This window comes from Sinocyclocheilus grahami, unplaced genomic scaffold (genome assembly GCF_001515645.1).
Source record: "Sinocyclocheilus grahami isolate Dianchi unplaced genomic scaffold, SAMN03320097.WGS_v1.1 scaffold990.1, whole genome shotgun sequence".
NCBI lineage: Eukaryota > Metazoa > Chordata > Actinopteri > Cypriniformes > Cyprinidae > Sinocyclocheilus > Sinocyclocheilus grahami.
In genome coordinates this window covers 247,901-260,191 of record NW_015506169.1, presented here as the reverse complement: position 1 = coordinate 260,191, position 12,291 = coordinate 247,901, and the positions used below count along the sequence as shown (strand labels likewise).

Here is a 12,291-nt window from a genome sequence, read left to right as displayed (position 1 = left end):
TGCGGAAAAGATGTTGTTTACATCAAAACTGAAACCAAGCCGTTCACACAGAACACGTTTCACGCATTTTCTAGAGGGACATCTTTCACCATTGCACTCGCGTCTGGCACAAGAGAATGCATGCGGTTGCATGGTTTCTAGCCATGTAAAATTAATGCAAGTTCAACTTTGAAAAAAACATATCTCGAGACTTTATGGCGGGGTTTTTTCCCCATCCCACTGCAACTCGTTTTTTTAAATGAAAAATGTACTCTGTGTGATTGGCTTTTGGCCCTTTGTATTAAACTATGCATACATACATGATGCTGTTTTTTTATAGTTGTTTAAGCAACTTAATTAATTATAATTGGTTTATAAACATTATTTTAAACATTATGCACTTTTTTTCACAGATAGTCATGTTATCTTATGCTTTGAAGAAACGTGTATAATATTTTGCTTGATGCGCCCTCTTTGTAGCCTCAGCAGAGAAGCCAAAAGCTTTTCTTCACCCTAACTGAAATTATGCATTTTAAATTTGAATATAACTTAGTTTTTCAGCCATTTTGACAGCCCTAATGCACACTGCCAACAGAGGTAACTGACATAACACATAATTTATTTCTGTATGTAATTATGCAGGGAATGTTAAATATGTCTGAAATTATTAGCAAAAATTGCATACCACACACCATCTTGTTCAGAGGGACAGTATAAATGCTTGGAAATAATATTGCACGTCTTTAAGTCAATTTACAGCCAGCAATATGTTTCTGAAGAAGTTGTGAATCCTCTTCGTACTCTTGGAGAATTTGAGAAATAATAATTAAAGGGCTGCAGGCTGGACAGCACAAATTCTTTGGTTTTTTATTAGCATGACAGTTTGCCTAGGAATTAAGTGTAATTTGTATATATATTGTTTAATTAAAAATTAATTTAACTAACGTTTAAGCCATGACATTAACTTTGAAATATATGTTGTTAATCAAACCACTGCTGAATTATTTAAATTAATTTACTATCCTAATAAAAACAATATTTTGTAATTACATAACCACAGTGAATAACAGTACAAGGCAAATTAAGTGTGCGCACCGCTTAAAAACAAAACATAAATCTGTATTCAGATTTCAGAATGAGCACTTTGACATTTGAAGGACATGTAGCTCGCTCACACTTTTCATAAGTTGGGGAAAGTCCTGACTTTAAGTAAATACTATTTAATAAAGTATTTACATGCTTAGGACGTTTGCATTGTAGGAATGTACAGATAGACTCGATGACTCGTAATGTTTACTCACTGAAATCAGATGGTGTGGTGGCTTCACTTGTTATGATGTCATTAGTAGTAAATGTAGGTTTGTAACCAATGTTCCCTTTAATTTTGTTTCTTCCTGAGCAAAACTTTTCTATGTTGGGCGGACATTTCGTCCACCTGAGAAAAACATTTTTATACCAGACCCGTACAGAGCACACACAAAAAAGTGTACAACTTTTAACTTTAATGTGCTATTTATTAGTGCTGAGTTCGATACATCGATACGACGATGTACCGTCAGAGATTTGATGATACGAGTATCGATGCAGCTGTCCCTGTATCGATATTGTGGCACGTTCGCTGCAGTGGACTGCGCTTAATTTGAATACAAGAACACAGTTTAAAACGGAGTAGAAAAGTGCAAGGTTTCTAAAAAATAATGAATAGAGCATAATATATAGGCTACAACAAGGTTTAATCTGGCCGCAGACACAGTCCCTTTCCCCACAGAGGAACATAACCGGGGTTGGCTGATATAAAGAGACGTAATCTTCGAAACAGAGCTTCCCACTTGTGCAATATGGAAATATCTGCTAAGTGTGCTACTTATTTTTGTCAACCTGGCAACCCTGTGCACACGCTCTCTCCACTGTGGAAACAACGGTTAGCTTGCAGTTTAGCGATTTCGACTTTAATATTCTATTCTCAGAAAAGTGTAATTCTGTAATAGAGAGAGAGAGAGAGAGAGGCTGTGTATGTATGAATTACCACCGTTTTGCCGTGTTTCTCTATTAACAGTGAAGCTGTGGATTTAATTGCTTTTTAATAATGATGATGTTACCAGCTCCTTGTTGAGAAAGATAATGTAGCTCTTCAGCGATTAAGCTATTTTATTGATCAAATTGCGGGGCAGCGCTAAAAAGTTTGTCTGAGCGCTGAAAAGAATGTATGTGTGCGTGCGACCTGGGCTTCCATACCACCTCAGCAGTGCCACAAACTGATCATCTCCATGCCACGCCGAATTGAGGCAGTAATTAAAACAAAAGGAGCCCCTACCAAGTATTGAGTACATGTACAGTAAATGAACATACTTTCCAGAAGGCCAACAATTCACTAAAAATGTTTTTTTTATTGGTCTTATGAAGTATTCTAATTTGTTGAGATAGTGAATTGGTGGGTTTTTGTTAAATGTGAGGCAACATCATCACAATTAAAAGAACCAAAGACTTAAACTACTTCAGTCTGTGTGCATTGAATTTATTTAATACACGAGTTTCACAATTTGAGTTGAATTACTGAAATAAATGAACTTTTCCACGACATTCTAATTTATTGAGATGCACCTGTATAACAACACCAACTCTATAGCGGTTTGCCCGACCATTGCACTGCGTTTGTCCTGTGTGCGGCATATTATTTCTTCTGCTGTGCCGCACACATGCGCAGCTTAGAGGGAACATTGTTTGTAACCCCTGCAATGTGAATGGTGTTGGCTTACACCAACACTATCATGATAACCACAGATAAAATAATGCAATTTTTCTGAAAATACAGTATAACTGCATTCTATTACTCCTGTAATACATTTATACATTGCATGACTATATTTACAATAACATTCAGTATGAATACACTACATTTGTTGACCAATCTAGATTTAGTTTCATCCTCACACACACTCATCGTTACCTTCTTCTTTTTGGTGAGTTTCTTGGAGGCGTCGGCTTTCATAGCGAGTGTGACCTGTGGCTCTATCCTGCGTCCAAACGGAGAGGGCAGAGTTTCCTCCAGATGCATCTTCTTCACTTTAGGTTTGCCCACCTTCCCTTTCACCAGCTTCACGGCCTTCCCAGAGCTCACACTCTCCTTCTCCTGCTGCTCCACACGCTGGAAGAAAGACAGAGAGAAAACTCTCACACACTTCATCACACGCATCTTGACTCAACCCGATGTCTATGAAAGAGACTCACATCCAGCTCCTCGATGAAGATGGCCAGATCTTCCCTCCACAGATCTTCTGAATTCTTCCTCTGGAGTTCATTCAGCTCTGCTTTCTACATAAACCATTGAAGAGCAACACTCACAGTTAAGACTGAAGATTCTTACCCACTACTGTTCAGTGTCCATAGCTCACCACATGATTTTTAACAGGGTTTGTGAAGGTATCATCAAATCTAATTTAATGCTTTTTAATGCCCCGCAGAAACCCTGTTTAATGATTATAAAACGGAGTTCCGGTCCTTGATTCTGATTGGCTGAGCAGCGTTCGAAGCTGTTGTAAATTACACTACAAACATACACCTTTGTTTACGTCTGTGTGTTGCTCGGCAACCACTTTGTTGGAACCACAACTGTTTCTGAGGAGCTACATTGTTTGGTGGAAGAATACTGTATTTATTAATATCACTACACTTTATTTGCTGTTTTATTTTGTGAAACCTTACACGTAGTAAAAGGTTCACGGCCTGTTATATGGAATAACCGTTTTATAAAAGCAATAAGCCCTGTGAAGCCGTGGTTTACAGTGAATTTATAACAGCTAAGGGGGTTTTAGGCACTCCGCTTTGCGTCGTAACCGCCCCTTAGCTATTATAAATTCACTGTAAACCACGGCTTCTTGGGCCTTATTGCTTTAACAACTAAAATTTGATCTTTTCCTCACACAAAGCTATTATATGACTTCAGAAAAATAGATAGAATAGGGGTGGGCTCGACAGACAGGGACCATATAAATGTAAGCGGGATAAATCACAACCGCTTCGTGTCGGGTGGTTCTTTGCCTACACGTCGTGCATTAATTTTGTTTAATGCACAGCAAGCCGTGGGTTATCCCTTACAATATAAAACTGATATGAAACATTGAATGCAACACTGATGGCTGTAAGAGATATTAGTACCTTCAGGTCTCTCTGCTTGAGGAGTTCCTCGACCTTCTCCTTGGTCAGACACCACAGAGACATGCTCAGAATGTAGTTAAAATTCGGCCCAGAGGAAGAGCCAGAGTCCACTGAGCTGTCACTGTCGTTACCATCGCCATCCTCATCCTCCAAAGACTAACATCATCATCATCATCCAGCCAAGCAGAGAGAAACAGCCAGATATGAACAGTGAGTAAACGTTCAAGCACTACAGACACTAGAAACTATATAATCCAACTTACTATAATATTGCAAATATAAAAAATGACACAAAAAAATCCAACTTAGCCATCACAGTACTAAAAAATGTAAATACAAATATCCAACTTAACAGCCATCACATCACTAATGGTCAGGCTCAGGATTGTTCGATTGTTCATATCTAAAGCACTGTCTTGACTGTCCACTGACTGCATGCACAATTCAGAGGCATTTATCAAACAAAAGAAGTAGTTTGGCAGAACAACATCAGATCATATCGTCAAACTTATTAAAAAAAAACAAATGCACAAGAAAAATGGGTTCTTTGTAAGCCATAATCTTCTATGACTTTTAGTCTTATTTATTTCATTTATTTTAGTGCATTATTTTATTTTTTTATTTTAGTGGGTTTGGTCTTAATGCATAGACTTTTGCATGGTCTTAAGGCATGAGCTGACCTCTAACAGATGCATACATACACAAAGCTGTATCTATCATCAATGTTTCCTCACATACCTTCTCCTGGGCTTTGTTCCAGGCTGCAACGGGGTCGGATTCGTATCCTTTTTGCACCAGCATTCGGATCAAATCTCTTTTTGACTTGTTCTCTGGTAAATTAATACAAACCATTAAAACACACCGAGAGCACATTTATTTATTATTATAATTTTTTATTTGTTTTAAACAGATTTCAAATGGATCTTCATTTATTTGTCCTCTGCAGTAAGGCCGTTATTAGCAGTTACACTGATGTAGAGATTCAGATTTACCAACCAGAGAGATGAGAAAAAACATATTTCAGAAGAGGATGCATCATTACATTACAAAGATCTTAAAATCTGACACGCGTATGGATAAACATCTCACCGATTGATATTTTTCCCTCAATCTTCTCCAGCACAAATCGTGCCTGGTTGGAGAGTTTGGCTGCCTCAGCACCCAGACTACCCACCAGCCAGTCCTTCCTCAGTTTATAATAGTGCAGGCGCAGCTCAAAGAACTCCTTCAAGATATCCTGCACTGACTCATAGCGCTTCAGACAGCCCATGTGATCAAACAGCACCTACAGACCAGAGAAGAAACGCACGAGGCAAATAGAAATCACATTACCGGTTTCACAGCAAACCAAACACTGATGACACATTATTAATAATGTAGCAGTGTTTTTTGCATCATGTTTTGGTGGAGAGTATGTTTTTGATTAAGTAGATGAAAATAAAGTGCAAGTTGTACAGCGCTAAGCTGCCAATAGTGTCAACACTACTGTAATATAATGTTGTTAATGGTTTTGTGTTTATACCTACCAAGTACTCAAAAGGAAAAAATTACAAAAATGCCTAATACATCCCTAATATGGTTGTATTCCTCTTACATGCACATCGCTTTGTGTTGGTTAAGTTACTTAAGTTTGTGTCCATTAAAACCTGCACTAGGAGAACTTTTAGCTCTCATGGCCACATCTTTAAAGGTATGCTTTTGGCAGTCTAGCGGTTAATAAACAAAACTGCAGAACACTACAGCTACAGCCAGAGGTGGGGGACTCGGGTCACATGACTTGACTCGAGTCTGACTCGAGTCGCAAATTTTGTGACTTGCTTGACTAAATAAAGAAAATGACTTGACTTGACTTGGACTTGAGATCCAGTGACTTGAGACTTGACTTGATTTGACCTTCATGACTCGGCAGGACTTGACTTTATAACAACTATAATTATTATTATAAATCATTGCGACATAATTTGGTAAACAAAACGCAAGCCACTGAACCAGTGGCAGAAAATGGCCTTAGCTTGATTCAAGAGCTTCAGGAGGGGAGGTTCGTACCATTGAGTTGCAGGTGAGGGACGACTGCAGTTTGAAGACCTTGTGGAGACCGGCTGCCTCTGCCTGTGCAAGCTTCTCCTCTGTCATGCGCACCACAAACTTCACTGTGGTGTCGGTGTGGTACTCCTTATAGTCATTGATCAGAGGAGGAGTTTTATCTGTTCCTTGGAGCATGGGCTCCAGAACCGACTCCTTATACGCCTGAAAGAGAAAAAAGATGGCATTTCTGGCATCACCAGCGTTCCAGTAAAGAGATCCAGCTTTACAGCATCAAGACTTCTGCAAGTGATCTTACCTGAGTCCAGGTGCGAACAGGAAGTTCGGTAATCTCAATGGTATTTTTGTCCAGGACAGACACTTCTCCGCTGACCAAATATTGGTTCTGTCCCAGCACATGAATGGCACCTTTGAAGTTCTTGTAGCTGGGCAGCTAACAAAAACATGAAGAGATGCAGAGAATGAGTGATTTAAACTTATTCTGAGTTTGATGATCCCTCCATCCATCCAAAGATATGGTATCTGATGTTTCCGTGAGCACTAGTGGCAGCTGTTTATATCACTGCTAGATAAGCTCTCAAGAAACAAACATGCTAAAAATGGAAAACACTGGCCTGTGTAGCGTCTGGACCAATCAAACACACAATATATATTTTGTTAGCTAGATTTCACAAATACTTTGTAACACCCCAGGATGCCGAACAGGACCCTGGTTTCATGGTAACCCGATACATTTACAACCTTGTGGAATGCGAGCCGACCCTCAGCTGCATTCTCCAGAAACAAGGGGGCACAAATGCACAGTAGAAATTGACTTTTCTACTAATTAATTCATAGGAAAACCTTTCTTTGAACGAACACACATATTCTTCAGGCCATTGTGTATATTATTGCTTAACGTTTTAACTTCCTTTAGTTTTACTATCATAACAACACCGACAGAGTGGCACTTGCACCTGTCTGCTGCAGAGATTGGGTAAAAAATTGGCTAAACCTTTTCCAAATATTTATTTTGCGAAATCAATAATTATCAAAAATTATCAATAGCTATTCACCTCTGCAAATTAGGCCAAATTCCTCTAATAAAAAAAAGTAAACAGTAATAAAAAAAGAACAAAGAAACTAATTACGAGCAATAGAACAAGTAAATTTAACAGAAAAAAGTGAGTGCTTAAAAGGGTCCTTGATTGTGATTTCACTTTTTTAATTTTAGTTAGTGTGTAATGTTTCTGTCTCTTTTACAGAATTCACTTTTTAGGCCTACAACAAACGGCTGGTAGGGACTACAACGAGCTTCTTCCTGGGTTGACATCAATGAACCCTGAAGTTTTATAAAGTTTGAAATATTAACAAAAATAACGCACTGTTTTTGAATAGTTAAAATCGTCCGCTTGGAATTTTAAGGTTCTATCTGCATTTTGAATAGTTTTGAGTTATTGAGCTTCAAAGTTTTTGCATTCCATTCAACTGTGTAGATAGAAAAAAACTTTTTGTTTTTTTTATAAAAAGTCCCAAAATGTACACAACATTAAAAAATCTATCACATAATGTAAATAAGTTGTCACAGAATAAGAACATGTGAATAACTCAATTTTCACAAAAATGTCAGATAGAACCTTATAATTCCAAGGGGACTAAATAACTAAAAGCAGTGGACTCCTTAAAGGGGTCATATGATGTTGCTAAAAAGAACATTATTTTGTGTATTTGGTGTAATGAAATGTGTGTATGCGGTTTAAGGTTAAAACAACACATTATTTTCCACATACTGTACATTATTGTTTCTCTTCTATGCCCCGCCTTTCTGAAACGCGTCGATTTTGACAAAGCTCATCGGTCTGAAAAGCGAGGTGTGCTGTGATTGGCCAGCTATCTAGTGCGTTGTGATTGGCCGAATACCTCAAGCGTGAGACGGAAATGTTACGCCCCTTACCATATTGTGATGCCCTGTCAGGCCGGAGTGACGAGACAAAAACATTAAAACTCATTATAAACATTTGTTGCATCCAGTGGGGACATAATTACGGATTATAATGACTTATACTGTCTTTTTACGAGTTGCATCGCACCACGTAAACATAAAACCCTGTCTGCATTTGAGATCGAAGAAATGACAAACAACAAGCGCTGCTCTACACTGCTCAACACACACGTTTGAATCATCAGTGGCAAATTCTTTAAATATAAAAAAACGTACTTACAGTCTGTGAGTCAGAACAGCCGGCATTGTAGTCTACTCTAACAGGATCAGTAAACAGTCCTCCATAAAATGCGCTGGACACATCTGAATATTTGGGTTGAACCGTTCTGGAACAGTGTTGTAAATACAACTTAACCACTGATTTCTAGTCGTGTCCTCTTTTGGAAGACCAAACAAAGTAGTTTCGCTTTCACAACGAAACACACGGAGTCACACATGGCGGGCTTGAGTGAGGAACGGCCGGCGGATTCGACGAAGGAGCAGCCGGCGGGCTTGCAGCAACCACATGTGACGACCCCGGGCTGGACTCTGCTTCGATGTTGATGTATTTCCTCAGCGATCAGCACGGATCAGCTCTAGGCATGACGAAGCGGATATCGTCCACTTTTGGAAGACCAAACAAAGTAGTTTTGCTTTCACAATGAAACACACAGCATCTTCACGACATGGCGGCAGCAACAATACTACAGCGAGAATAAAAGTTACGCCTTCTTTCTTTGCGTGAACATTTGGGCGGCTTTATGCAAATCTTCCCACATCGTGACATAAGACATCTGGGGGCGTGTTAGAACGAGCCATTTTAGGTAGGCGTGGCTGACTCTTAACTTTTATAAAGAATATCTCTTTGGATTTGAGACTTTAGTCTTTGCAACTTTACAGATCTTCTTTATGCACCAAGAGCTTGTAACACTTCAAAGAGAAAGGAAAAATTAAAATCGCATCATATGACCCCTTTAAGCCTTGCACATTCAAGTAAAAAAATCCGAAAACAAGTATACAAAAATAAGGTGGATACCAACATTAAAGTTTCTGCAGATATCATGGTATAAAGATGTTTTTCCGTCACATGCCTAGTAAACGTGCAGTGGTCAGGACAAGAGTATGGATGAGGTCTTACCATGGGAAGAGGGTCCTGGTGGTTGAGCATACGGTTAATGTTGTTGACGATCTCTCGCGAGTCATAGTTGGGGATCTTGCAGGCCCAACCAGTCCCGATACCCTCAGCTCCGTTCACCAGTACCATGGGAATTATGGGTATGTACCACTCTGGCTCCACCTTCTGGTTGTCATCATACAGAAACTTCAGCAGGCTGGAGTCCACAGCAGGAAACAGCAGTTTGGCCAAGGGACTGTAAGAAAATATAAAAACTGATCTCTTTAGATAAAGACATAGCTATAAAACAAAATATAGTGATTAGGATTAATGTCAAACTATGTAATAGAAGAATGAATTAAATTAAACTGTACGTATTAAAATATCCATAAAAGCATTAGGGCGACCACAACTAATCAATAAAATAAATCGATAATGAAAATAATTGACAACGAATGGAGACAACGCATCTGAAACATAGTTGACCGAAGTTGCCGTAAACATGATAATGCTTCATATTACACAATTTAAACAAAAGAACATAGTTTGACATGGCTTGCCCTGCAAGGTGCTTTGACAGATTAAATTCAATTCAATTCAAGTTTATTTGTATAGCGCTTTTCACAATGCAAATCTTGTTATTTTTGAAAAATAAATTTAATTAAAGCAGCTTTACAGAAAATTGAAGTTTCTTACATTATATTTAGTAGTAGCTTATCAGTGGTGACAAGTTGATGCCCATATGGCAGAAATGTATGGTAAAAACCAAGCAGTTAGTTAGTGACATATATTCAAATAGATGGTGAACACCATTAACAACAGTGATTATATGTTGCGATCAAACTTATAGCAGAATTTGGTAGTTTTGTATGTTGTTTCAGGGTTAAATAGATTAGATACCAGGTTAGATAAATGTGTTGTTTAAAGTGTATGAGACTCAACACATAACATTTAACAGCCTTATTCTTATCTAAATGTTAGAATGTTATCTACATGCTAGAATATCACACGACTATTTCCATTTTGCATAAAGTCTCGTCGTGACAGTAATCAAGTCTCCTTGAAGCACACCAGCGCAACAGAATAAGAGCACAGTAATTATGACTAAAACACACATTTTGCTATAATTTATCTTGTCAGACATTAAATATAATGTGACGAGCAGGGTGGGGCCGAGAGCTGTTAACTTTTGCTTTAAAACGGTAAAAAATCAGCAATTTATATATTTTTTTGGTTTAGAATGTAATGTCTATATTTTATCCTTTTTTTGGCACATAATGTATAGAATAGCCTACACAGATACGTGCAATGTTTTTGTTTTCATAACCTTCAAACTGCACAACTGCACATTTCATAACCTTCAAACTGCACATTGTTTGGAGGTATGGCACCAGTATATGTCAAAACAATTAAACTCTTACCTAAGCATAGTAAAGATATAACGAGGGCTGGCAGCATCTTTCCCACCGTTGATACGGGTACCAAACTGACCGAGAGGCTGAAGGATGTTGATATTGTTGCTGCCCACAAAGCTCTGGGCCAGATTCACGATAGTCATCATCAGGGCTTGCTGCAGAAAAGATAACATTTATTGTCATAAATCTTTCATTCTGTAAAAATTTTTTTACATAAATGAGTGTTATTATAATTGAACATTTTCAAATAAATAAATTGAATCATGGTTTTTGATTCAAGACTGTTGCATACGATTTCTTGTTAATCAATGCATCAAGAAAACCACTGTAAATAGCTACATCAGTAAGCAACAAGAATAAATAAAAGCAGCAAGGCAAAGAAAGGTTTGCTACAAACTTCTCCGTGATGGTATGCAGACATCTCAGCCACGGATCCAGCCAGCTGGGCCACCTTGACTTCCCTTTTATCATTCCTCTTCATACAGGTGAACAACACCTTCCTCTGACCCGGCTTCAGGCCTGCATGCAGCAGACATTAAGTTAAACCACAGACAAGCAGCCAATCTACATCAACATCACTTCAGTCATACATAATCAGTATCCGAAATAAAAAAGCAAAAACACTCAGGGTAAGAGAAGAGCAACCCAGTTCAACATGTAAAAGCGTAGCTGAAGATACACACCATCAACAAGCGATGGAATCGACCGCTCGTTGTCAGAATTAGAGAAGAGGATGAGTTCTTTATTGATGAAGTCATTGTAGGACAGGTGTCGTGTTGATGTGCCATATAGGAATTGCTGTGATGAGACAACAGGGACGTGCACAAAGAATGATCAGACAATTATTAATTTCCTTAAAGTAAAACAGTAAGAAGAAGAAGAAGAAGAAGAAGAAGAAGAAGAAAATAAAGAAATAAAAAGTTCAGTTTAAAGAAAATACAAGTTGGTTAAGACAAACGTCTCGGTTACGTATGGTAACCCTCGTTCCCTGAAGGAGGGACCGGAGACATCACGTCGGATGACCGATGAAATGGGGATCTCGCTTAGAGAGACAAACCCACTTAAGAGTGTAAACTAAACGAGCCAATGCACATTGGCATGCGATTATTGCATCCAGCTGCTGCTGATCACAGCGTGAGTATAAGTAGGCAGCAGATGCAGCACATATACAGGTTTTCGCTGAGGAGCCGAGCCGGTGACCCGGCCGCCCAGCGGTGGTACAGGATGACCGACGAAATTGGGATCCTACCAAAAAGCCACAGCTACTGCCCCTTCCAGTGTCCTGTGGAAGCCACCTGCGCCCCTAGGATTCAACGAGTGAAGGCCTGGCACCGGATGCTCCGTCACGTCTGGCTGCCGAGGGGACGGAGGAACTCAACAGGGTCTACTATATGGACTCTCTGGAGTGGTTTTTGTAAGCCGACTCGAAGCCGGGGCCTCTCAGTGCTTTTACCCGTTTGAGGTGAGAACAAAGGAGGATACCGGCTCCACACGAAGGCTATAGAATCTAGCGAACATGTTAGGGTTCGCCCAGCCCGCAGCTCTACAGATATCCGCCAACGAGGCGCCACGAGCCAGCGCCCAGGAGGATGCAACACTTCTAGTTGAGTGAGCTCGCAACCTGA

General features: G+C 39.2%; 1 protein-coding gene across 1 annotated transcript in view; it reads right to left on the bottom strand.

Moving 5' to 3' along the window:
• LOC107565242 (DNA topoisomerase 2-beta-like) overlaps positions 1-12,291 on the bottom strand; it is a 48,069-nt gene that overhangs the window by 8,925 nt on the left and 26,853 nt on the right. Inside the window, exons 18-28 of the mRNA XM_016250458.1 lie at positions 11,350-11,464; positions 11,064-11,185; positions 10,673-10,821; positions 9,276-9,507; positions 6,476-6,610; positions 6,181-6,381; positions 5,224-5,419; positions 4,873-4,964; positions 4,135-4,290; positions 3,208-3,291; positions 2,927-3,124 (exon numbers count right to left, since the gene is read on the bottom strand). Coding sequence (XP_016105944.1) covers positions 2,927-3,124; positions 3,208-3,291; positions 4,135-4,290; positions 4,873-4,964; positions 5,224-5,419; positions 6,181-6,381; positions 6,476-6,610; positions 9,276-9,507; positions 10,673-10,821; positions 11,064-11,185; positions 11,350-11,464 — 1,680 coding nt within the window. The remainder of the gene's footprint in view (positions 1-2,926; positions 3,125-3,207; positions 3,292-4,134; positions 4,291-4,872; positions 4,965-5,223; positions 5,420-6,180; positions 6,382-6,475; positions 6,611-9,275; positions 9,508-10,672; positions 10,822-11,063; positions 11,186-11,349; positions 11,465-12,291) is intronic.